The sequence below is a fragment of the Heteronotia binoei genome, chromosome 3 (genome assembly GCF_032191835.1).
Source record: "Heteronotia binoei isolate CCM8104 ecotype False Entrance Well chromosome 3, APGP_CSIRO_Hbin_v1, whole genome shotgun sequence".
In the NCBI taxonomy this organism is placed as follows: Eukaryota; Metazoa; Chordata; class Lepidosauria; order Squamata; family Gekkonidae; genus Heteronotia; species Heteronotia binoei.
In genome coordinates this window covers 25034322-25061862 of record NC_083225.1, presented here as the reverse complement: position 1 = coordinate 25061862, position 27541 = coordinate 25034322, and the positions used below count along the sequence as shown (strand labels likewise).

The following is a 27541-nucleotide window of genomic DNA, read 5'->3' as shown; positions in this document are numbered from 1 at the left end:
TCTTTGTCTCAGATCAGGAAAAACGGCTCTAGAGCAAACTAATTTATGCAGTAGCTCACAACTTTAATGCCAGCAGCTCACAACTTTAATGCCAGTAGCTCACAAAGTAGAATTTTTGCTCACAAGACTCCGCAGCTTAGAGGGAACGTTGGTTACAAGCTGTGTGAGCTCGCCACATACAATGTGCTTGGTTGGGAAAAGTGGCACTACCATCATATGTCATGTGAACATTCATGTAAACGTTGGGGAGGGATGGTGGCTCAGTGTTAGAACATCTGCTTGGGAAGCAGAAGGTCCCAGGTTCAATCTCTGGCATCTCCAACTAAAAAGGGTCCAGGCAAGTAGGCTTGAAAAACCTCAGCTTGAGACCCTGGAGAGCCACTGCCAGTATGAGTAGACAATACTGACTTTGATGGACCCAGGGTCTGATTCAGTATAAGGCAGCTTCGTATGTTCATATGTTTGGGGAGGGGCTCTGGTGGCTTAGTGGTAGAGCATCTGCTTGGTAAGCAGAAGGTCCCAAGTTCAATCCCCGGCATCTCCCACTAAAGAAGGGTCCAGGCAAGTAGCATGAAAAACCTCAGCTTGAGACCCTGGAGAGCCGCTGCCAGTCTGAGTAGACAAACTTGACTTCGATGGACCGAGGGTCTGATTCAGTATAAGGCAGCTTCATATGTTCAGCGTTCGTTCCCTATCCCTTCTCTTAACCTAATCCTCCATTTGTTACCCCGGAGTCAGTTTTAACAGCACAGGCTTGTGTCAGGGCCCTGCCAGAAACTATTTGCCAGGAAAACATAACAGGAAAACTGCAATAACTATAAATAGACAAACTGTTTCAGAGGCGATGTGTTTTCTTCCCCAAGAGATACTGACACGCAATATAACGAGAACTAAGAACTTTGCTGGAAGTGGACACCTGTCATCTTCTATCAGGCAAGAAAAAAATGGAAGAAATGGGCATGGGTTATAATTCATGGCCACCATCACCACCTGGGAATTATTTCTCAGGAGTCCAGGCAAATTTTGGTTACGCTGTGAAGAAATACATTTTCTCCTGGGAGTCTGGCAAGGGGCAAAAGCCTCCACTGTGAATGTGAGAACATAAAAGAAGCCATGTTGGATCAGGCCAATGGCCCATCCAGTCCAACACTCTGTGTCACACAGTGCCAAAAACACCCAGGTACCATCAGGAGGTCCACCAGTGGGGCCAGGGCACTAGAAGCCCTCCCACTGTGCCTCCGCAAGCACTAAGAATACAGAGCATCACTTGCCCCAGGCAGAGAGTTCCAACAATATGCTGTGGCTAATAGCCACTGATGGACCTCTGCTCCATATGTTTATCCAATCCCCTCTTGAAGCTGGCTGTGCTTGTAGCCACCACCACCTCCTGTGGCAGTGAATTCCATGTGTTAATCACCCTTTGGGTGAAGAAAGACTTCCTTTTATCCGTTCCAACCCAACTGCTCAGCAATTTCATTCAACGTCCACGAGTTCTTGTATTGTGAGAAAGGGAGAAAAACACTTCTTTCTCTACCTTCTCTATCCCATGCGTAATCTTGTAAATCTCAATCATGTCACCCCTGTGCATTTTAAAGGATTTTTTTCCCTTCTAGGCAGAGGAGGAATTCTGTTCACTTGTCCCTCAGCCCACCTTTGTACAAATGCTAGCGGGTCTAGACAAAGGAATGGGCAAACTTCCTCCTTCTCCAAGCAGGAGAGAGTCCAGAGGACTTTAGGCTAGAACAGCCCAGGAATAATCTCCAGGAAGGAGCTGAAGGAGATGCTTCCTTGATCTGGGCTGACCAGGGTCGTGAGTGGAGGACCAGAGATGATAAACTCTCCTTGCAAGAGGAAAGTAGTATCTTTTTTTCCTGCAATGCACACAGACCTCTCTCTCCTCTTGCAAAGCAGCCATTGACCAAGTGCTTACCTCAAAGTAAGGCTAATTTCAAGGTAATGGGAACACTGTAGAAAGTACTTTTCTCCCTTTCTCACAATATGAGAACTCGTAGACATTCAATGAAATTGCTGAGCAGTCGGGTTAGAACGGATAAAAGGAAGTACTTCTTCACCCAAAGGGTGAATAACATATGGAATTCACTGCCACAGGAGGTGGTGGTGCTAGAAGCACAGACAGCTTCAAGAGGGGATTGGATCAACATATGGAGCAGAGGTTCATCGGTGGCTATTAGTCACAGCTTATCGTTGGAACTCTGTCTGGGGCAGTGATGCTCTGTATTCTGGGTGCTTGGGGGGCACAGTGGGAGGGCTTCTAGGGTCCTGGTCCCACTGGTGGACCTCCTAATGGCATTTGGGTTTTTTGGCCACCGTGTGACAGAGTGTTGGACTGGATGAGCCATTGACCTGATCCAATATGGCTTCTCTTATGTTCTTATTAAAGCGAAAGAAGCCTATTCTATTTTAACACCCCCTCCAGCCTAGAAATAGCAGCTCTCCAGCAGCCCTGGCCTCACTCAATGCACAGCAGCCAAGAAGGTCAGAGCGCCTGCTCCGGCTGCAACGCCACTGAGGATGTTCTCCGCAGCTGAGAACGAAACGTCTGGAAGGAAAACTTTCTCCAGTAGAACACGGCACTTGAGCCCGAAAGATTCTACAAACCCTAATGATGTTGCCAGCCGTGAAAACCTGAAATCTTTGATTTCAAACTATTGTTTGGAGAACTGCATGCCCACAAGAATACAAATTCTGGCTGTCTCCGAGGTAAAATATAGACAATTCCTGCTCCCTCTGCCTTTTTATTGAGAAAAACCCAGCCTGGAATACTGCCTTTGACAATACCTATAGTATCGGCAGCAGGGAAGGAAGTGAAATCTCACAGACAGAAAAGCCAGCTTGTCTTACCTCCATTACCATTAATCCTGTTCGGCTGCGGATCCAGAGGACTTTGGGCTTGAGGAGAATAATACTGTTGCTGATGGTAATTATTCGAAGGGAAATATGGAGAAGTCGGGCTTCTCCTGCAGTCCCGAATACTGGAAAAAGTCTGCGAGTGGGGAATTCCTCTTTGGAACGGGGTGCAACGGGTGAGGCGTGGCTGGGGGGGCGGCAAGTGGTCGAACTCTTCTTCCTCGTCCTCGAGACTGTAGCGATCGAATTCTTGGTCACTGCTGGTCCCTTTCTTCCCCGAGTGAAGAGAGACGCTGGAGCTGTTTCTGGACACAGATGCTGAAGTAGACGCATAGTCTTGCCTCAGACCTGGACAGTTTGCGGGGGGTGGGGGGGAGGAGACGTTTGAGTGAAGCACAGGATCATATCATACCTTTCATCACTATATCACTGGAAGCGGCAATACTTCTTTGAATTGCTCCCCTGTCAGCAAGATACAATTAAACATTGTCCAAAAATCTGCTGCTCACCCTCTATCTATATGTATGGACTGGTAACTTCCATGTCACTGTATCTGAAGAAGTGGACATGCATGCACACAAAAGCATACCTTGAATTGAACTTCACTTGTCTTAGTGGTGCTGCCACTGACTCAAAGTTTATTCTGTTGGCTTCAGACCAACATGGCCACCCATCTGAATCTATCCAAAAATACAGTTAGACAACCCAGGGGAGGGCAAGGCCTTGCTTCATGGCTCTGTTCTCTAAGCTAGTTGTCCATAAGATCATCTCACAGCACAACTAAGGGTCAACTGAGCCCCTGGTTCTTTGTGAATTTTGCATGAGCATTTGAGCAATCCGGTGCAAATCAGGAGACCAATTTCATAATCTTACAGGGAGGGAGGGGGAAAGAGAAAGAGAGAAAGAGGAGAGAGAGGGAGAGGGAAGGAGAGAAGGAGGGAGAGAAGGAGAAGAAGAAGAAAATATTGGATTTATATCCTGCCCTATACTCTGAATCTCAGAGTCTCAGAGCAGTCACAATCTCCTTTACCTCCCCCCTCCCCACAACAGACACCCTGTGAGGTATGTGGGGCTGAGAGAGCTCTCCCAGAAGCTGCCCTTTCAAGGACAACTCCTGCGAGAGCTATGGCTGACCCAAGGCTATTCCAGCAGCTGCAAGTGGAGGAGTGGGGAATCAAACCCGGTTCTCCCAGATAAGAGTCTTCACCCTTAACCACTACACCAAACTGGAGGGAGGGAGGGAGGGAGGGAGGGAGGAAGGAAGGAAGGGAGGAAGGGAGGAAGGAAGGAAGGAAGGAAGGAAGGAAGGAAGGAAGGAAGGAAGGAAGGAAGGAAGGAAGGAAGGAAGGAAGGAAGGAAGGAAGGAAGGAAGGAAGGAAGGAAGGAATGAATTACTCCTGATGTATGAGATGACCCCACATATTCCACTTGGCCCTCTTGAGGTTCCTTTTCTTTTTACATCTAGTGCCAACACAGGAATTCTCTTCCCCAGTATTTGAGGATACTTCATAGTGGGAGCTTTGGAAGACCCACCAAGAGCTATCTAGGTGCAACAGCTCTTTGTATGAACAGAGCACCTTACACAAAAAAATCACAGTAGCATACAACTGTTTAGAGAAAGAGAAGAAGGAATGGCCACCTACTTTCTTCCTGAAGCCGAGCCATGATCTGGACATCCGTGAGATCTTGCAGTTTATATCCCATGGAGATGGAGTCATCTTCAAGCTCTGAGGTGCTCAGTTCGCTGTCTATTGAGGACTGGGGGCTGAGAGGAGAGCTTCTAGAAATATAACCTGTGCAACAGGTAACAATACACATCCTTTAGCTACTGGACAACATACAGATGCCTTCTACTTTTAAAGCAGCATTGCAAGACACTACACTTTAAACTACATTGGAAGACATGGCTCTAAATGCAATATCTTTTTTAAAACCATCAACAGCCTTAAAAAAAAAATCTTTATGTAAAAGCTGCTAGCTAATTTAATCTCAGTATTTCGCTAGCTAATCTAGTTTTTAAGAGATGCAAGAAGCTGAGTCCTGACCTACGAATTTCGTCTCTGCTTTCAGCTGGTGGGGGAAAAAATGCTCAGCGCAAATTCTGATGCATGAGGCAGATTTTAAACATGCAAATGTACCAGCTTTTTAAAGTTAAAGGGGTTTTTTTTGTCCCCGTGGACAAAAACAACAACATCTGCAAATCCTCTGGGATTATCCGTAACTTGTACACCTTGTTCTTTTTCACATCCTTTAGCCACACAAACAGACCTTCCTAGGGGTGGAATTCTAGCAGGAGCTCCTTTGCATATTAGGCCACACACCCCTGGAGTAGCCAATCCTCCAAGAGCTTACAAAAAAGAGCCTTGTAAACTCTTGGAGGACTGGTTACATCAGGGGTGCGTGGCCTAATATGCAAAGGTGTCCTGCTAGAATTCCGCCCCTGGACCTTCATAATGCTTCTTCTTTGGCAGCTACAGCACTCTACTTAAAAAAAAAAAAAAGACAATCACTGCACGTTTGCAATAAAGTAAATACCACATCCTGATGAAAGCGTGCCTACTGTGCAGTTTATACTAAATACATCATAATTTATTCCAAGCATTGGGACTGCTGCTTATATTCAGCTTCACAGATATCAAATCTGGCCCCGTGGTGCAGGAACTGCCCTCTTGACTGAACCAGCTACGTTTTATTCAACTAAAACTGCATCTCTCCACGGAGAAGGATGGTTCAACCCTGAAGCAATGATATAATTTGCATTGACTTTATTAGGAGAGCTCTAGTCCCAATTACAAGCCACATTCTTCACGGAAGATTTACAGCCCTATCAAAAGTGATCGGTCCCCTAGCTCAACCATATGCTCATATGACATTTTTATTTCGACAGCAGAGTTCCTTTGCCTTTAAGTATCATCCTGGCTGACCTGTAGCTTATGACAATCCATTTTATCTGCTAATGCTTCTTATTGCTCTCACCCGTACCTTTCCTTCCAAGATCTTTATTCTCCAGACTGGGAAAAGGGCACCATATGGTACCCAGCTTTTGGGATAACAAACGCGCTTCCTGCCCACCAACACTGCTTAAGATTCTCACTCAGATTGTCGCTGGAACAGACCAAAATAACTTGCCCAAATGTGCGTGCAGAAGCAAGAAGTCGTTTATCGCTTGATCCCCAGGGAAAACAGCTTCCCCCGCCCTCCATCGCTAAGCATCTCTGAACTGATGTGAGGAAATGGTAAAAAAAATGAGCAACCCGGGGTGGAATTCTAGCAGGAGCTCATTTGCATATTAGGCCACACCCCCTGATGTAGCCTGGAGCTTACAAAAAAAGAGCCTTGTAAGCTCTTGGAGGATTGGCTACATCAGGGGGTGTGTGGTCTAATATGCAAAAGAGCTCCTGCTAGAATTCCACCCCTGTAGCAACCATTTCCCTATAAAAGACTGCATGGGCATCAGTATTTTCAACCTCAGCTAAGAGTGATTTGACCCCAGTCTCTGAAACATTAAGGAAGGACCCACAGAGTGCGCTGTGGCAGGGGTTCACCAACACCATTCCTGGCACTCAACAAGTGTTCCAGTTTGAGCACTTGCCCAACAAGCCATTTCCCTATAAAAGACTGCATGGGCATCAGTATTTTCAACCTCAGCTAAGAGTGATTTGACTGGCCACTGGAGATCCACTGGGATAGGCACATTAAAATAATGATGTTTTAGCAGCAGCTTTCACTCATTCTCCTCTCCCAATGCATTTTTTTAAAACGATTCCTCTCCTTCCATGCACTCAAACTTCCTCTGGGCATATGGCTCTGCTTACTGAAGTCACCATTTTGTGGTTCACTCGACCTTCTGTGGCGGCCATTTTGTCGTTGCACCCACCTTCCTGTGGCAAAAGATGCCCCAGGAGGAGGAGGAGGAAGAGGAGAGTTGGATCGATACCCCACCATTCACTGGGTGTCTCAGAGTGGCTTACAATGGCCTTCCCTTCCTCTCCCTACAACAGACACCCTGTGAGGTAGGTGGAGCTGAGAGAGCTCTTTCGAGAACTGCTCTTGAGAGAATAGTTCTGAGCAGGGCTCATTTTGTAGCAGGAACTCCTTTGCATATTAGGCTACACCCCCCTGATGCAGCCAATCCTGAAAGAGTTTACAGAGCTTTTCTTACAGTGCCTACTGTAAGCTCTTGGAGGACTGGCTACATTGGGGGGGGGGTGTAGCCTAATATGCAAAGGAGTTCCTGCTACAAGAAAAGCCCTGGCTCTGAGAGAACTGTGACTGACCCAAAGTCACTCAGCTGGCTGCATGCAGAGAAGTGGGGAATCAAACCAGGTTTTCTCAGATTAGAGTCCATGCTTTTAAATCACTACACCAAACTGGCTCTCAACCACTACACCAAACTGGTTGGGGACCGCTCTGCCATGGTCTGTGCAGTAGCAGCAATTACAGTAGCACAATACCCAGTGAAGTGTGGCTCCAACCGACCCCAATAAGGCAACAGGTTATAAGCATGGCAGAAAACACATTAAGTTTTTATGATTAGCCTTAAAACAGCACTAGGAATTAGTAAGGCAAGCATTACCTGTCTTTTCAGGTGTTAATATTGCTTTACCGAAGGTTTTAGAAAAGGCGGGGGTGTTAAAGCCATTGCTATACGGAGTAAGCCTTGCAACGGGACTATAAGGGAAAGCCAAGGAGACAGACGAAGAGAAGAGACTCCGCCATCGGCTAGCTGTTAATGGACACAGAAGAGAAAGAATTCAGGTTACATTTGGCAAGAGAACACTCAGGTATTAGGGAATCAACAGCTGGGAGGGGAAGGAGAGATCAAACAACCCAAGTGTTCTGGTTGCTACAAAATTAGCTGGAATTTAGAGAGAAACACAAAAAATGGGACAGGATGCAAATGGACACAATTTGTGAGTCGTTTTCCGCAATGACTTCTAAAAGGTCATCATTTCCCATACTTGTCAGGGGAGCCCCTCAAAGCCAGAAGAGGCAGCAAACACAAGCACACTAAAACAGAAAAACAAAAGTGCTAATAAATTAGCATGGGCTAGAAATCAGGAAAGAGCCCTGTGGCACAGAGTGGTAAAGCTGCAGTACTGCAGTCCAAACTCTCTGCTCATGACCTGAGTTCGATCCCGGCGGAAACGGGTTTCAGATAGCTGGCTCAGGTTGACTCAGCCTTCAATCCTTCCGAGGTCGGTAAAATGAGTACCCAGTTTGCTGGGGGAAAAGCGTAGATGACTGGGGAAGGCAATGGCAAACCACCCCATAAAAAGTCTACCGTTAAAACGTTGTGAAAGCAACGTCACCCCAGAGTCAGAAACGACTGGTGCTTGCACAGGGGACTACCTTTACCTTTTAGAAAACAGGAAGCAGTTGGAGTCGCTGCTACAGCAGAAGGCAGGGCCAGATTAACCTGTGGAGGCCCCTAGGCAGTCAAAACCTTGGGGGCCCCCTCGCAAATTATCTCAAAGTTGGAGCACCAGCCTTGCTGTCTGTGGCCCCTGTTGCAGCCTGCAGGCATCTTCTCAAAAGCCCCTTTGACAAAACTGTGGGGGAAAGGCAGAGAGAGGCAAACTTGGCAACTATGCCAGCAGCCACCGCACCAGGCAAGTCAGGCATAGAGCGGCTCAGTTGCTGACTGCGTGTGTTGGCTGGGAGGGCAGCACGCAGGGGGGGAAGGGGGGGGGAAGCCAGCCTGGGGCCCCTAAAGGTGTGGGGGCCCATAGGCCAGTGCCTACTTTGCCTAATTGTTAATCTGGTCCTGGCAGGAGGGGCTGCTGGGCCTACTAATCAGGGTGACTGTCCAGCTCGTCCACAGAATACGAGTGGACTTGGTGACCAAGCTGAGAGTTCAGTCCCACGGGCGAGGAAGGCACTGGCGCGCTCATCGAGTGCTAAAAACAAACATAATCCCTTTCATAATCCCCCTTTAAGCCAATGGAAATAAATATTTCTTCCTTGTGCCAACATGAAATTCTGTGTTACATAAGCCGTGCCTATCTGCACAGTCTGAGACAGCGATCTGAACGTTTCTGTGAAATATGTCCCGCCAAAACGCATTTGATCAAAGTCACATTCATAAAACCACAGCACTGTTTTTCTCAAAGGGTAGGATAGAGTCCTTCTACGCAGCAAAATGAACATGTGTGAAACTCAGCGCTGGAATTCTAGCAGCAGCTCCTTTTTCATAGGGGAGGGACGGTGGCTCAGTGGTAGAGCATCCGCTTGGTAAGCAGAAGGTCCAAGGTCCGAGGCAGTTGGCCCCCTTCCTGGAACGTAGCGACCTGGCAACTGTGATCCATGCAACGGTCACCTCGAGGCTGGGCTACTGTAACGCCCTCTACATGGGGCTGCCCTTATACCGAACACGGAAACTGCAGTGGTGGCCAGGCTGTTAGTGGGACTACCTCGGTGGGAACACGTGCAGCCTAGGCTACGGGAGCTGCACTGGCTGCCAATTGTATACTGAGTTCGTTATAAGGTGCTGGTTATTACCTTTAAAGCCCTATATGGCCAAGGACCTGCCTACCTTAGGGACCACCTCTCTCCATATGTCCCCCAGAGAGCACTGAGGTCTAGTTCCCAAAATCTTCTAAAAATCCCTGGGCCAAGGGAGGCTAGATTGAAAACAACGAGGGAGCAAGCCTTCTCAACAACGGCTCCCCAATGGTGGAATCAACTACCAGAGGAGGTGCGAGCCCTGCGAGACCTGAATCAGTTTCGCAGGGCTTGCAAAACCACCCTCTTTCAGCTCGCTTTTAAGATGGAACCCGGTTAATTGACATCTAGCCATCCTACACATATCCTGAATTGTAGCACCTTAAATAATAACTTACAATGTTTAATTATTTTATTTAACTTTTAACTTAATTTATGACTGTAATTCAACTATATTTTATATTTTAAATTGTTTTATAGGAATGATTGTATTTTATTGTAATCATGGTAAACACCATGTCCTGTGAGTCGCCCTGAGCCTGCCTTTGGCAGGGGAGGGCGGGATATAAGAATAAAATTATTATTATTATTATTAAAGTTCAATCCCTGGCATCTCCAAAAAAGGGTCCAGGCAAATAGGTGTGAAAAACCTCCGCTTGAGACCCTGGAGAGCCGCTGCCAGTCTAAGAAGACAATACTGACTTTGATGGACCAAGGGTCTGATTCAGTATAAGGCAGCTTCATATGTCCATATATTAGGCCACACCGTCCTGATGTAGCCAATTCTCCAAGAGCTTACAAAGAAGAGCCTTGTAAGCTTCTGGGGGATTGGCTACTTCAGGGGTGTGTGGCCTAATATGCAAAGGAGCTCCTGCTAGAATTCCACCCCTGGTGAAACTACCTTATATCGAGGCACATCATTGGTTGATCAGGGTCAGTATTGCTGACTCTGATGGGCAGCAGCTCTCCAGAGTCTTAGACTGAGGTCTTTCGCACCATCTTGCGGGACCTTGCCCAGTTCCGCAAGGCCTGCAAGACTATACTTTTCTAGTTCGCCTTCAATTGATCTTATCATGCTGATACAGTAGCAGGAAGAACAGCCATCTTCCAACTGAACTGAAAGGATATCCTGATATTAGCACCATATTGCTTTAAAGCGTTTTAGATTGTTTTAATTAATGGCTGACCTGAACCTGTTTAAATGTAATTGTTAGCTATATTGTTATTATGATTTTAGAGGTTGTGAGCCGCCCTGAGCCTGTCCTGGCGGGAAGGATGGGATATAAATCTAATAATAAATAAATAAATCTGCTCCCTGCTCCCTTTAACTGAAGATGCCAGGGACTGGACCTGCACCTTCCTCTATCCAAAGCCGATGCTCCACCTCTCCACCATGGCCTTTTCCATTTAAGAAAATGGAAGAGGCGACTTCTATGGCAGGGGTTGCCAAACTGTGGCTGTGAATTTGAGTGCACTTCGGAGGATGGTGGAAGACAGGAGGGCCTGGCGTGACTTGGTCCATGGGGTTGCAAAGAGTCGGACTCGACTCTGCGACTGAACAACGACAAAAATCCCCTCAATGTAACCTTTTCACAATTTCGGATTTTTCTGTAAACATGGGTGCTGGTTGTGTGTTTCTTTTTCTGTGGTCCTAATTCACAGATTGGGGTATCTGCAGATCAGGCCACAGTGGACGATTAGAATACAGGATGTAAAAGGTTTTTTTTTAATAAGGAGCATGTATTTCACAAAACACTGAAAGAAATACAACACATACCATACAAGGTACATAAAAATTCCTGAGCCTGTAAAACGTCTGTACCGGCGGGTCCTGTAACACACCCAATACTCAACTGGTGACAACACAAATTTTCTTCACATGGAGTGCCACAACTATGTGTTGGGTGTTCCCTTTGACATTCAGCTCAACAGAACATCCAGCTCAACAGAACCAGGAAGCCGCAACCCTAAATTATTTTTTTCCCTGGAGTTCTGTAATGGCAGTCCTTTACGTGAGACACACAATCGCCAGAACCAGGGGTGGAATTCTAGCAGGAGCTCACAACGGCAGAGCTTACAAAAAAAGAGCCTTGTAAGTTCTTGGAGGATTGGTTACCTCAGGGGTGTGTGGCCTAATATGCAAAGGAGCTCCTGCTAGAATCCCACCCCTGGCTACAACTATTTATCATCTTGCCTGCATCAAGAACACAGCCCACTGAGGGAGGGCCTCCCCCACACTTCCAATTTTTTTGCAGCCTGGTCTCTCACAAGTTGTATAGGGCGTTGTAACCTCAGCCGACCACCCCTGCAACACCAGCCTCACAGCGCAACCCGGCGCAGAGTTGCATTGCTTCAAAGCCAATTAGCTTCAATGGACTCCAAAGAGTGCAACCGTACTTAGGACTGTGCCGTCGATGACTGGCAGAATTAACCAGTTTAGTTGTTTCAATAAATGCCAGGCGGCAGCCTTCTTCAAAGGAAACTCGCAGGGAAGTGGCGCTTGCATTTTAAAAACCATAACTAACATCTTGTTGCTGTGGAATAGCAAAAACGATTGCCATGAAAAGGTCTTTGTGATCTCACTTTCTTTTTTTTAAAACACACACACACACACACACAAGATGCTGTTTTGTAACAGTTTGATCGCTTGCCCAGACCAGTTAATGGCCAGCATCTTCGCACCCATAGATGCTGTCAACAATGTAAGTGCAAAGGAGTATTCATTATTTTGTACAATAACTACTCTGGGAAGAGCCATCATGAACAAAGCCCCTGTTATTGCAGCTGTGGCTAAGAATCACACAAAGGGGACACACAACACACACACACACACGGTATTCATGGCAAAGGAAGCAGAAGGGAAGGAGGGAAATTCCCTAAAGCTGTGGGTCTCAGACACAGGAGTATCATCAGCTCCTAGGAAAGGGTAAAAGCTTCATTGCCGGCACTATCTTGCCGTGAGTCTTTTAAACAAACAGGAGAAGAGAGATCTGTGGCTTAACCATAGAGTTTTGAGTGAATCCTAGAGCATCACCCTGACACAATGGCAGCACTTCTGGTTTGGACCAGAAGTGACATCACACATTGCTGTGATAGTGAAGAGGTGGTCTCAGCCTCCCACGTTGTCAGCTGTAGCTGATAACTCCTAGGTATCGGTATAACTTGTGTGATGATCAGGAGTACCAATTGCAGAGCTTTTTCTTTTTGTAGAACGAACTGCTTTGCATATTAGGCCACACACCCCTGATGTAGCCAATCCTCCAAGAACTTAGTACAGGGGCTACTGTAAACTCCAAAAGGATTGGCTACATCTAGGGTGTGTGGCCTAATATGCAAAGGAGTTCCTGCTACAAAAAAAGTCCTGCAAAAATGTATGGCCAGTTCATTAGCTTTACATCAGTGGTTCTTGCGCCATAGCTCACAGAGACCCAGATTTGCAAATACCATCAACCAAAAGAGTCACATTTACTTCCATTCCTGACATGAGGCCTGCAGCTCAAGGAGGCTCAAAGCTTACCAAAATTCAAATACCTTGGCATATCAATAAAATACATGGTAAGATAAAACAACAAGAGCTAGAAGGCACTACAGAGACAACAAAATAAGGCCGATCACACAAAGCGATTATGTCTATCTTTAACTGCTTCAGCCAAGAACTTGGCAACCAGAGCTGTAATGTCCAGGTTTGTGTCATTTAATAAATCTTGTATTATCCCATCATTGTTAATACAATGTTTTGCAGGGGTGTCAAACATGTGACCTGGGGGCCGAATCAGGCCCCCGGAGGGTTCCTATCAGGCCCACAAGCAGCTCACTGTCTGCTTCCTTCTCCCTCTCTTGCTTTCTTCTGCATCACAACTTGCTTTGCCAGGCTTGCTCAATCGCACAGGAACTATAGAGCAAAGCTCCTCCCTTGGGGAGAAAGTGGAGGAAGGAGAGCTAGCTTTGCCAGGCTCTCTCAGTTGCACAGCAGAACTACTGAGCCAAGCTTCTCAATCAATCAATCAATCAATTTGGCCAATGACAAGTACAAGTCAAAAGCAAAAAATATTCAATAAAACATTTAAGAATAAATTTGATCTAAATATAACAGGAATATCTCTAAGATTTAACATTTAAAATCCATACATAAGAACTTAAGATCTGGACCTATTATATAGCTCTAAAATTCAGAATCTATACCTAAAATTTCACGCTGAATTCTACAAACTGCTGAGAAAAATTTAGCACAGCTAATAGTGACCTGTGGATTTGCACCCATTAAAAGCTTCCTTAAAATATCTGCATCAGAACAACCTAAGTATTTATTAAGCAGAGGGGAAATCACATTAGATTGAACTTCCTGATAGAAACGACAACAAAGCCAACCTCTCTTCCTTCTGTTGGCTGAGACTCAGCAAGCCAGTGAGGTGGATTAGGCTGTGTGTGTTCGTCTGTGTCCTTTATAAAGTTTATATTTCCCTGACCTGGCATTACATTTTATGACACATATGGCCTGGCCCGACAAGGTCAAGATCCTTCCCTCAAAGCAAATGATTTCAACACCCCTGGTTTAGGGTATAGTGGGGAAGAGAGGAGTGTCATACGTGAGACTGTATGCAACTGACAATCCAAGATGTGATACGAGGGATTGAGTCTATCGATTTTCAAGGACAGATACATGTTCCTCCAACAGCAGCTGTTTTAAGGTAGGAACCACCTGCCAATCAGAAATCTCACCGGGACTTGCCCATTTTCCTGAAACCTGGGGCAGGTGCCCAACAGAACTCAGAAGAACGAAGGTGGCTTGTTGAAGAGCCACTGAGTATCAGTGCTTCACATAATTAATAGCTTTTGGCATAAACAGCTTAGTGGGTCCATGTTTTGCTTCAGATATAACCGTGTTTGCATTTGGTACTACTGCTATAGTTCAGGGGTGGCCAAACTGAGGCTCAGGAGTCACATATGGCTCTTTCACACATATTGTGTGGCTCTCAAGGCCCCCAACACTCCATCGGCTGGCTTGGAGAAGGCATTTGTCTCTTTAAATCACTTCTCCAAATCAAGCATTTAAATTTAAAGTAGCTTTCTTTCCACCTCCCTCTCCATCCTCCTTCCCCCTCCTATCTTCTTTCCTTCCTCCCTCCCTCTCCTATCTTCCTTCCTTCCTTGTCTTGAGGCTCTCAAACATGTGTCATTTATTCTATGTGGCTCTAACATTAAGAAAGTTTGGCCACCCCTGCTATAATTCTGAGGTAATGAAAATAATCACAATGGTTTGACGTCACTGCAGAGTTTCTGCGGACAGTTCTTCCACACACACTGTGTGGCTCTCCTACCTTACCACAATGCTGCAGCCCATAATATTGTCCAAAATGCTGTTCCTTGGGGACAGGTGACCCTCACCAGTAACATTTTCGGAACACTTTGGGCTGCAGTGGAGGCGGAAGGCTAGAAAGTCATGTTCCACAGGCAGGAATCCTTTCGTCCCCACAAACAGCCATTCAGATCCAAGTCACTACATGGTCTAAACACACACAGTGTTTTTTAAATTGAAAACAGAATGCATCTAAGAACATGGTTTCCCTGAATCCCAAACCCTCCCATCTTGCCAGAACTCTGCTCTTTTTAACCTCCTCTACTGAAATTTAAAATGGCAACACCGTGTCAAAGTTCAAAGCCTGTCCAGTGTTCCCTCCAAGCCGTGTTAGTGTGAGTTAATTCACAGTTAGTGTGAATTAATTTAGCCTCTGGCTCACACATTTTTGTCTTAGCTCAGGGAAAATTGCCTCAGAGCAAACTAACTTATGCACTAGCTCAGAACTTTAATATTGGTTCTAACTAAGTAGAATTTCAGCTCTGCAGCTTAGAGGGAACAGACAACCCAGTTTTCTGAAATTTTCATCATAACCAGAATTCTCCAGGCTGCATCCAAACCTGGAGCTAGAATGGGCACTCCTCAACTCAAGGCTCCCAACTTCAATTGATAGGAGGGCAACAGAAAAAGAAGATGACTGCAGATTTATACCCTGCCCTTCTCTCTGAATCAGAGACTCAGAGCAGCTTACAATCTCCTATATCTTCTTCCCCCCACCCTGTGAGGTGGGTGGGCTAAGAAGACTTTCACAGCGGCTGCCCTTTCGAGGACATCTCCTGCGATAGCTATGGCTAACCCAAGAACATTCCAGCAGCTGCAAGTGGAGGAGTGGGGAATCAAACCCGGTTCTCCCAGATAAGAGTCCGCGCACTTAACCACTACACCAAACAGGAGGAAGGCATTCATGAGCAAACCCAGCCAGAGTAAGAGCAGGCATCCATCACTTGGCATCCATCTTGAAATCCAAGTCTAAGCTAACTCCACCTTCCTCAGAAACATGTAGGCTTGCTAGGCCTACTGATATAATGGGAGCCTTCACAGTAATTATCTTTGATGCTTCGGGTGGAGACCTGGCATCCCGCTGTGCATCTGTCACTTCTAGGTTTAACCAGATGTGACAAAGGACATTCTAGCAATCTGAAAACCCTCTATGGTAAAACAACCGAGGTTTTGCAGAATGCCGGAGTGTTCCTGGCAATGCACTGATGTTACTTTTGGGTGCCATGAGAATGAAGTCAGTGCATTGCCAGTGGCATCACTACATCATCCGTGAGCCCCCTCTCCCACCAGCTTCCAGACCATGCCCAGCAACCTTGTGCCAAGAAAGTATCTGCCACTCAGCCACTGGGGTGTCAAACTCATCTGTTACGAGGGCCAGATCTGAAATAAATGAGACCTTGTCGGGCTGGGCCATGTTGGGCCAGGCTGTCAAGCATTAGATCTCAAAGTAACCAGTCCTTGAATTTTGAAACAAAGTTTAGTTTATTGATAATCCATGTGGCTCAGCCGAGCTAGGTATTGGAACTGATACAGTGTAACAGTAAAATGCATACTTAAAGATGGCACATCAAAGGTTCTATAAACAATTCTACATTCCCTAAACAATTCTACATTCACGTGTGAAACTTCTCACTGTAACTTCCTTATCTCTATTGCAGTCAGCTCATCCTGGGTTCCAGCCTTGCTGGCATGGGAATTAGTCCCAGGAGGTTTTATCTTCAAAGAGTACATTCCTGCACTTGCTAGTAAAAGCAAAAGGAACAAAGGGGGGTTCTCTATTTGATGTTCATAGGCTCAATTCACGGTTAGTAACATTTCTATACTTTGGTAACTATAATAATAAAGAAATAGACAATGCTTGACACAGGCTGTGTGTGTACCTATTGATGATTAGGTAGCAGAGATAGAAACTTTATAAAGGACACAAACATGATTAAAGATTTTTTTTAAAACTTAAAAAACGCTTAGAACATTAGCACTTGTTGATCTTAAAGGTGCTTTATTTGTACCTTTCCTGTGCAATCTAGAGAACTGGGCAAAGGAAGCTCTGGCTCTTTCCCTTCCTCACCAGGGGACCAAGACGGGGAGGAGCCTCAACCAATGGAGAAAACAGAGGTTTTGCTCTGTAGCTCCTGTGCGATTGAGCAAGCCTTGCAAATCAAGCTGAGATGCAGAAGGAAGCAGATGACAGTCAGTTGCTCAGGGGTCTGATAGGAGCTTTCCGGAGGCCTGATTCGGTCCCCAGGCCACATGTTTGGCACCCCTGCACTAGGTGGTAAGTAATAGGAATGGGCTTCGGAGGAATTGCACAGCTACAGCCTACTCTTTGTGACTGTATAAAGGCTCTATTCACTCTTAAATCAGTGTTTAAAAGGCTTTAAGATACGTATGCACATTCAAGCAGCAACTAAAGTTAAAACCAAGCCATACTACTGAGTTTGGTCTTGGCCAAAGACATGAGGATCATAGTTCAGTCGCCAAGTTCTTGCCTAAACTCAGGCATATCCCAGCCAACCTCTACCATAATGTTCTGTGTATTATGTTCTGTTCTTGTTATAGAGGATGCCCATTCTTGAAACATTTACAAACTTCATTAATTTATTGATTTAGGTTTTGCCTGCCTGTTCAGAAGATAACCCAAAGGCAGGAGTGGCCAAACTTGCTGAATGCAAGAGCCGCATAGAATAAACATCAGATGTCTGAGAGCCCCAAGACATGAATGTCAGATATTTGAGAGAAGGGAGGGAGGGAGGGAGGGAGGGAGGGAGGGAGGGAGGGAGGGAGGAAGGAAGGAAGGAAGGAAGGAAGGAAGGAAGGAAGGAAGGAAGGAAGGAAGGAAGGAAGGAAGGAAGGAAGGAAGGAAGGAAGGAAGGAAGGAAGGAAGGAAGGAAGGAAGGAAGGAAGGAAGGAAGGAAGGAAGGAAGGAAGGAAATAGATGGGGGAGAGAGGAGAGAGGGAGAAGTGGAAAGAAAGCTACTTTAACTTTAAATTCATTCTCCAAGCTGCCAGTTGACTTGGCTTGGAGAAGTGATTTAAAGAGAGAAATGCCATAAGAACATAAGAGTAGCCATGTCTGATCAGGCCAGTGGCCCATCCAGTCCAACACTCTGTGTCACATAGTGGCCAAAAAAACCAGGCGCCTTCTCCAATCCGGTCAGTGGGGTGGTGAGAGCTTTGAGAGCTACACAATATATGTGAAAAAGCCTCATGTGGCTCCCGAGCCACAGTTTGGCCACAGCTGCCCAAAGGGTTCAAGGCAAAAATTGCCTTTCCTGATGCTCCCGATGATATCTCACACAAAAAGGGCTAAAGCACAAAGCAAAGGAACCACTGGGAATGCAGAGATCCTTGCCAGGCTGACTCTGGCGAAGTCAGTGTTTGATGAGAACTGATGGGCCAGCTCAAGCACCGAAGCGCAGCTGTGAAAATATAACTTACAGAGACACCCGGGCCAGGCAGAAACAAGAGAAAACAAGAGAAAAGATCAAGGGTCTGTAGAGCTGTGTCCAAAACGATCCAGCATCTTGCAAAGAGCCGTGGCATGTTGGAAACCAAAATCGTATTGCAGCAGATGTCTATGTTGCCTGCCTGAATGGTTCCAAGGCAAGCCGGGAGCCCTACCCAGAGTTTGTGCAGAGTGACATGCTGGTCTCTCAGAAAAAAGGGCAAAAGAAGGAGAGCAGGAGTGGGAGATTTTGGGGACAAATGGAGAAGACTTCTACACATACAACGAAAACCGCCATACCAAAACAGAAAGTCACTGTCAGATATGAAATGGCGCCCTGGGATTACAAAAGATCAGAACAATTGTAATAGGCCTTGAGTGGCATTAGGAAAGTGCCAATGCTGCCCTAAACAGATTTACATCCTACTAGGCCCACTGGCTTCAAATGACTCAGAAGAATGTAAATCTGTATAGAACTGCACCCTTCGGTGGATTGATAGATCACAGTACAGGTGCCATCCAGATGCATTCTGGATTTCGTTCTGTGCAATTTATGCCAATATTGTCTGTGTCAGGTTGTTTGGGGGACCCAGCTGCTGAGTCAAAGGAAAAGAAAGTGGTGGAAGCTACATGCATTGACAGCTTCAAGAGGGGACTGGATAAACATATGGAGCAGTGGCTATTAGACTCAGGGTATAGATGGAACTCTCTGTCTGGGGCAAGTGATGCTCTGTATTCTTGGTGCTGGGGGGGACAACAGTGGGACGGCTTCTAGTGTCCTGGCCCAACTGGTGGACCTCCTGATGGCACCTGGATTGGACTAGATGGGTCATTGGCCTAATCCAACATGGCTTCTCTTATGTTCTTAAGGCTCATTTTTAGTCCTAGATGGTGCTTTTTGAAGCAACGCTACTCTACTCGTGATTCCAAAGGTCAACAAAGGAGTGCCATTTTTTTTTATCTTGTCAGATTTCAGTCTTTCAATGTAATAATTTCACTCAATTTAGACAACAGTCCTCTATGGTGGTACTATGGTATCACATCCCTGACTTGGCTATCCCAGGCTAGCTCAAGCTCATCAAATCTCAGAAGGTAAGAAGGGCCAACCATGGATAGGGGACCTTCAAGAAACACCAGTGTCATGACACAGAGACAGAAAGTGGCAAACCATCTCTGAAGGTCTCTTGCCTTGAAAACCTGATGGGGTCACCATACGTCAGCTATGACTTGACAGCAAAAAAAAAATCACCACATCAAGTTTTTTGGCTACGGTGAATAAATATATGTAATTAAAGACTACTACACATTATAATCACACTGCTACAGCACCAACCCCAAATCAGACTTTTCCCTGCAGCCACTGCGGCCGGACCTGCCTGTCCCGCATTGGGCTTGTCAGCCACCAGCGAGCCTGCAGCAGACGTGGACTACTGCACCCTTCTTAAATCTTCGTTTGCGAAGTCAAGCCGAGAGAGACACATTATAAACTATGCCATATGACCACAGAATTAGAACGGAAGCATCACACCAAGAACCAGGGTAGCATCATGGTTAAAGCAGGATCCGGGAAATCCAGGTTCGAATCCCCAATCTGCCATGGAAGCTTGCTGGGTGACCTTGGGGCCAGTCACATCCTCTCAGGATAACCAACCTCACAGAGCAGCTGCGAGCATAAAATGGAAGGGAATGAGGCAACCTGCTACAGGTCCCTATAGGGATGAAAGGCAAGCTATAAATGAAGAAATTAACTCTCACCTGGATAACCCAGGCAAGCCCAACCACATCAGCACTCAGAAGCAGGGTCAACTCTGGTTAGTACTTAGATGGGGGAGACCTCCTTGGAATACCAGCAGTTAGGAGGGCAGGGGCAGGATTTATTCAGCCACCTCCCTGAATATTCTCCAGGGCCCCAGTAGGGGTCAGTCACCAGAGGTTGCCACAACTTCCAGGAAACACCAGGTATCTCCCTTATTCAATGAAAACAATGCATTTAATTACACAAACACATGAAAAATACACACAACGCTAATAGTACATATGGCAAGAAATGCTGTAACACACACACTGTTGCCAATGAATACAATTCATACATTGAATACAATTCCAGGTGCAGACAAACACACACACACACATACACGAATACAAAAATACCAAAAAAATTGATGAAAATATTTTTGGGAAATCATACATCCAATCCATATGTACTCATCTAAGAGAAATAAAAGTAAGGTTTTATATAGCTGATATTCTGACACCTCAAGAAACAAAATTTATAAAATGAATCCGTTTGGTTGCTGGCAATATTGTTTACCAGTGCCAGGAGGCAACCCTTAAAAGGGGAGGGGAGGAGTTAGTCCATCTTTGTATCATGAGGGGTTTTTTTGTTCCAAAAGACAGTTGCGTAACTGTCACAACAGCTCCCTCAGCCAGCCATGAAAACAAAGCCCCGCTTCAGTTGTTTCACACACATTCCTGATCATTTTGTATCCATCCATGCCTTGAATTTCACTTCACTTGCTTACCATTTGTAGTTTGGGGGTTTTGGCTTCCGTTTTACCAAAGCAAAATTCTTGTGAATAATTATTTTCACTGCCTACAAGACTGTAGTTCTCAAAATCTCGAATTCTAAATATACAGAGCTATCCAGGATCTTCACAATTTCCATCTGCCTCATTTAACTGCGTAACTGTTCCTAGCACTGACCTTACCTCCTGTTTTTTTGTAGCAGAAATTCCTTTGCATATTAGGCCACACACCCCTGATGTAGCCATCCTCTTGGAGCTTACAGCAGGCCCTGTAAAAAGACCCCTGTAAGCTCTTGGAGGATTGGCTACATCAGGTGGGTGTGGCTTAATATGCAAAGGAGTTCCTACTACAAAAAAACCCTGTTTATAAGAACTTGAGAAATGAGTGATCAAACGTAATGCTTGTGTTTGATCTGGCCATTATTTTAACTCTCTAATTATCAGCAATTTATATAATAATTAGAGACATTGAGGGGGCTTGTTGCTATGGAATTTAATCGGCCTGCCGGTGGTCTTATATTTTCGACTCAAAGCATCATTTTACTAAATTTTTAAAGAACATACCCGTATGTGATCTTTATATCTCTACATTTGCTGCTAAAAACTGTTTTGGTTCTGGCTTGGTAAGCTATTTCCTTATCAACATGTGGAGACAATAGGGAGGATTGCCTTTCTACTCTTGTCAGCCTCTTAATGTGAATATGAGAGGACCTTCTCTTCACCAAAGAAAAGGATTGACTGAAAAGACGTGGGTTGTGTACTGTGGAATGATTCCACAGGCAGCCAGTAATAACTATTGGGAATTGTAGGATCCCTGCTAAAGCTCAGATGTCAGTGTGGATGCTAACTACCTCTGAAGAGACTTCCAGAGATGTCCAGAAAGTTCCTTGCTGCCATTTCCCTTCACTGACATTTGTACTTTAGACTTTGTTTACTTAGTCTGACCGGAATGGCACATATTACATAATCTTGCACTGCAGTTTTTTTTCCCCAGATAAGGGCTAAATGCCGTACAGACCTGCAGCCAAATGTCAGAGCAGTTATTTCAAACCCATATGTGAAATTCAGCATCTGCTGTCTCCTTGTCATCCGTCATTTCATCCTTTTCCTATGAACGGTACACAACCCTCTTGAGAGTTTTATCCAGCTGGCCGTAACCCCAGAGATTTCTTCTCAAGCTCTCAGCTTCCTCCACCCTCTCCACTCTCATGTCTCCAATTCTTAGCACCCTGATTTCACACTGCTCTTACTTCAGGGATTCTGCTAGTTTGAGGCCTCTAGGCATTACTTCAGGGACCCTAACCTTTGTTGACCTATAGGGGTTCTTGATTTTGACAACAGGTACTGGACACCACAACAAAATGGCTGCTGTGGAGGCTTCTTCCAACTGAAAATGTTGGAAAGTTCAATATGAGGTTAAGATGTTCCAACCCCAGCATAGGTCTGTGATCGAGACAGTTGTATCCAAAAGGGTAGTCTCTATAGACACCAAGATGTTTTCTGGGCTCGTCTGAAGCACCTCCTATACCTCTGAAACTGAGGAAAGCCAGGATTGGTTTTTTTGCTTTGAGGAAGAAGGAATGGGTACCAAAGAACACATTAGCAGAAGCACCCATTGAACCATGATGGGGTTCACTGCCCTATGTCCTCAACACTGTTAACATTTAGCATAGCTCAACCTCACCACATAGAGCATTTCTCTTACTAGATACCCATAATGTTTTCCCTCAAGCTAAGCTACTCTTCAGTTACCTTCATAATAGATATCTATTACCAGAATTCCATGACTGTTGCAAGCTTTGTTTTGTGTCAAGTATCACTTCAACCTGCGCGGAATAGGAGGGGGAGCTGAAAGGCAGTTTATCTTGTGGCAATATATGGGTACACTAAACACTGGGCACTATGGGCATGCGCTTGCTATAAACTGAGCCAAAAAATTACCTGAAAAAGACCTTACATATTCAGGATTTTTCAGGACAGCTGGATAGCCATGGTTAAAGAGCATTTAAAGGGCTCTCAGTTCATAATCCCTTTAAATGCCTTCAGAGTGAAAGTCTCAACCTGGAGAAGGCATTTAAAGTGATCCCTTTAAATGCCTTTCCTCCCCCCTCCATTGGAAACAATGCAGGATGGCTGCACTTTCTTCTGGGGTCTGTAGAATTCTTTGTGAAATCTTTTTGAAACTTGGGAGGATGGGTAAAGAGAGGCACCAGAAGCTATGGTGCAAATTTGGTGCATTTACCTCAAGAACATCCCCCCATAGCTACAGATGCCTCCCAGAAGGCAAAAGAAGAAGGGGATGGCAAAAGATGAGATGGCTGGACAGTGTTACTGATGTAACTAACATGAATTTGAGCGGACTCCGGAGGAAGGTAGAACTGTTGTGTGACTTGGTGTGGTGTGACTTGGTCCATGAGGTTGCAGAGTCGGACTTGACTGTGCAACTGCACAACAAAATTGGACAACATTAATAGAACATGCTGAGAACCTCTGACATGATTCCAGCAGTGCCACCATGTTATAAGAAAGATTATGTGTTTGGATTTCACTGACCCACTGAGAAGTTCGTGACTAAGTGTCTCCATAAAAAAACTGGAAAAGTGAGGCTTGTTGGTCATGATGACATTGCTCTTTTGTTAGAACCCAACGCTGAAGTGTTTATCATTAGGCTCACAGATCAAAGGCTTCACAGACAGAAAAGACAAGTCTCTTCATGTAAGGAGGGTTAGGAAAGAGTCATCTCTGCCTGATGCTCCGGAGACCAGCTGCCAGTCACAGGAGACATCAAGTCTGAGGACTCGGCTGTATGATTCATTACCACCAGAGGTGGAATTCTAGCAGGAGCTCCTTATCATATTAGGCCACACACCCCTGATGTAGCCAATCCTCCAAGAGCTTACAAGGTTCTTTTTTGGGAAGTTTTTGGAGGACTGGCTACATCAGGGGTGTGTGGCCTCCCCATATGAACCCCAGAGAGTGCTGAGGTCAGCTGGAAAGAACCAGTTGAATATCCCTGGGCCAAAGGAGGCCAGATTGAAGACTACCCGGGAACGGGCCTTCTCTGTTGCAGCTCCACTACTATGGAACCAACTCCCGGAGGAAGTGCGGGCCCTGCGATGCTTGGACCAGTTCCGCAGGGCCTGCAAGACCATTCTATTTAAATTGGCCTTCACTTAATGCTGAGATAAGATAGATACGCTGAAGTTGTTATTAGCCACTGAATTTCATAAGATCTATGTTATAGCACCTTAATGTTAATTTAATTTAATATAAGCTGTTTAAATGATGGTTTTTTTCTAAATGTATTATTATGTATTATGGTTTTATTGTATACTGTATTTATGTGTTGTAAGCCGCCCTGAGCCTGCTATGCGGGAGGGCGGGATATAAATAAAAAGTTATTATTATTATTATTAATATGCAAAGGAACTCCTGCTAGAATTCCACCCCCTGATTACCACAGAACTTCATTTGCTCAGCCAGCCACTGTTTTATGTGGTGGTTCTATATTGACAGCTATCGTCATTGTTTTAGGAACACAGCACCTCCATGTCCCCAGATGGAACCAAGCTGCTGGCGCTTAAAATCAAAAAGGTGACAGAGCAGTTTTTAAACTAAATCTTGGGGGAAAGCCAATAGGAGATGAAATGTCTCTGGTTCGGGAGGACTCATCTCAAAGAGATGAAGGGTTAGCTGTTACTTTTCTACTGGGTAATGGATCAGAGTTGTCCACTGAGATGGTGACAAACAGTATGGACTGTTTGCCAAAGTCTCGAGGCAGCAGGAGGAAGGTTGCGGGCCTAACTTGCATGGGAAATTATAGATGTTTGTATACAAATACTAGAAGTGTTCGAAGTAAAATTGGTGAGTTGGAATGTTTAGTATTTGGGGGAAACATAGACATTGTGAGAATTTCAGAAACTTGGTGGAATGAGGAGAATCAGTGGGACACGGTGATTCCTGGATATAAGTTATATTGGAAGGATAGGGAGGGAAGGGCTGGAGGTGGGGTGGCTCTGTATGTCAGAGAGGGTATACAGTTCAGTAAGACTGAGGTCAAAGAATAAGATTCCCTTCTATAAATGCTTTGGGTAGAAATAGAGGGCCCAAAAGGAAATTTAACTTTGAGAGTTTGTTATCGCCCACCAAATCAAAAGATAGAGGATGATTATAATATGATGGAAGGATTAAAGATAGCGGCTAAACGTAAAAACTGTGTCATAATAGGTGATGTTAATTACTCGCAGATTGATTGGGTCCATATGTGTTCAGGTCGAGAGAAAGAGATTGAGTTTCGAGATGCTCTCAATGACTGTGCTATGGAGCAAATAGTCACAGATCCTACCAGGGGTGGGCGATCCTGGATTTGGTCCTAAGTAATGCCCAAGACTTGGTGAGAGATGTAAAAGTGATCGCACCGCTTGGGAGCAGTGACCATAACGTTATTGATTTCCCCATTTTTATAAATAGGGAGTTGCCCCAAAAGACCAGCACAACCCGTTAAATTTTAAAAGGGGTAAATTCTCTGAGATGAGGAGGCATGTGAAGAGGAAACTGAAAGGAAAAGTAAATACAGTCAAAACCCTTGGGAAAGCTTGGAGGCTATTTAAAACTACAATCCTATAAGCTCAGATAAAATATATACCACAAGTTAGGAAAGGCACAAACAGGTATAAGAAAAGGCCTGCATGGTTAACAAACAAAGTAATGGAAGCTGTAAAAGGTAAGAAGGACTTCTTTAAGCAGTGGAAAGCTAGTCCAAGTGAGATTAATAAAAGGGAACACCGGCTGTAGCAAATCAAATGCAAGAATGTGATCAGGCAGGCAAAAAGGGACTATGAGGAGCATATTGTAAAAAACATAAAGATCAAGAATAAAAATTTCTTCAAATATATTAGAAGCAGGAAACCAGCCAGGGAGGCAGTGGGGCCCTTGGATGACCAAGGGGTAAAAAGATTACTGAAGGAGGATGGGGAAATGGCTGCGAAGCTGAATGCATTTTTTGCCTCCGTCTTCACTGTGGAAGATGAGAAGTGTTTGCCCACTCCAGAACCACTAATTTTGGAAGGGGTGTTGAAAGACCTGAGTCAGATTGAGGTGACAAGAGAGGAGGTCCTACAACTGATTGATGAATTAAAAACTAATAAGTCACCAGGTCCGGATGGCATACATCGAAGAGTTCTGAAAGAACTCAAAGGTAAACTTGTGGATCTCCTGACAAAAATATGTAATCTTTCGTTGAAATCTGCCTCCGTTCTTGAGGACTGGAAGGTAGCAAATGTCATCCCCATCTTTAAAAAGGGTACCAGAGGAGATTCGGGAAATTACAGGCCAGTCAGTCTGACTTCAATACCGGGAAAGTTGGTAGAAACCATTATCAAGGACAGAATGAGTAGGCACATTGATGAACACGGGTTATTGAGGAAGACTCAGCATGGGTTCTGCAAGGGAAGATCTTGCCTCACTAACCTGTTACATTTCTTTGAAGAGGGGAACCAACATGTGGACAAAGGGGACCCAATAGATGTTGTTTACCTTGACTTCCAGAAAGCTTTTGATAAAGTTCCTCATCAAAGGCTCCTTAGAGAGCTCGAGAGTCATGGAGTAAAAGGACAGGTCCTCTTGTGGATCAAAAACTGGCTAATTAATAGGAAGCAGAGAGTGAGTATAAATGGGCAGTCTTCGCAGTGGAGGACGGTAAGCAGTGGGGTGCCGCAGGGCTCAGTACTGGGTCCCATGCTCTTTAACTTGTTCATTAATGATCTGGAGTTGGAAGTAAGTAGTGAAGTGGCCAAGTTTGCAGATGACACTAAATTGTTGCATATTAGGTCTCACCCCTGACATCACCATTGTTTCACACAGGGCTTTTTTGTAGAAGATGCCCAGCAGGAGATCATTTGCATATTAGGTCACGCCCCCTGACAGCACCATTGTTTCACACAGGGCTTTTTTGTAGAAGATGCCCAGCAGGAGATCATTTGCATATTAGGTCACGCCCCCTGACAGCACCATTGTTTCACACAGGGCTTTTTTGTAGAAGATGCCCAGCAGGAGATCATTTGCATATTAGGTCACACCCCCTGACAGCACCATTGTTTCACACAGGGCTTTTTTGTAGAAGATGCCCAGCAGGAGATCATTTGCATATTAGGTCACGCCCCCTGACAGCACCATTGTTTCACACAGGGCTTTTCCAGTGGGAGCAGAACTGCATTCCTGGGCGTTCCTGCTCAAAAAAAGCCTGGTTTTCATTTTAAAACCCACTACTGAGCTAATCTCAGGAGTTGTTCTGGGCCCCCATATTCTCTTACCATCGGGTGGGGGGGGGAGTAATATTGTGATAATCTGGCAAGTTTGTGATCCAGGTACTGCTGCCGCAAGCCTAAAAACATTTTCCTGAGAGTTAAGTCTCACTACATGCAGGGCTTTTTTCGTAGCAAGAACTCATTTACATATTAGGCCACACCCCTCTTATGTAGCCAATCCTCCAAGAGCTTACGGGGCTCTTAGTATAGGGCCTACTGTAAGCTCCAGGAGGACTGGCCACAGCAGGGGTGTGTGGCCTAATATGCAAAGGAGTTCCTACTACAAAAAAAGCCTGACTACATAAAACAGGACTTGCTTTTGAAAAGACCTGCTTAGAATCGTTCCCTGCAGCTTCATTTGTTTATTGTGATTTTTACTTCTTTTATACCCCATCTTTCACCCCAGCACAGAGCTTCCATCCTCCTCCTCTCTTTGTCCTCACTACAACCCTGTTAATTTTGAGGGTGTGTGACTGACTGGCCCAAGGTCACCCGGCAAGCTTGCACGGCAGAGAAGGGATTTGAACCCACGTTTCTCAGATCCTCATCTGACACTCTTAACCATTATATTACACTGGCTCTACAGCTCTGCCATAGC

General features: G+C 45.2%; 1 protein-coding gene across 2 annotated transcripts in view; it reads right to left on the bottom strand.

The window, feature by feature from the left end:
* Positions 1 to 27541, bottom strand: part of SLAIN1 (SLAIN motif family member 1) — a 62634-nt gene that overhangs the window by 18436 nt on the left and 16657 nt on the right. The window contains exons 3-5 of one of the 2 annotated variants that reach the window (XM_060233597.1): positions 7445 to 7594; positions 4512 to 4661; positions 2863 to 3216 (exon numbers count right to left, since the gene is read on the bottom strand). In XM_060233597.1, the coding sequence (XP_060089580.1) occupies positions 2863 to 3216; positions 4512 to 4661; positions 7445 to 7594 (654 nt within the window). The remainder of the gene's footprint in view (positions 1 to 2862; positions 3217 to 4511; positions 4662 to 7444; positions 7595 to 27541) is intronic. The other variant, XM_060233598.1, reaches the window with a different exon arrangement.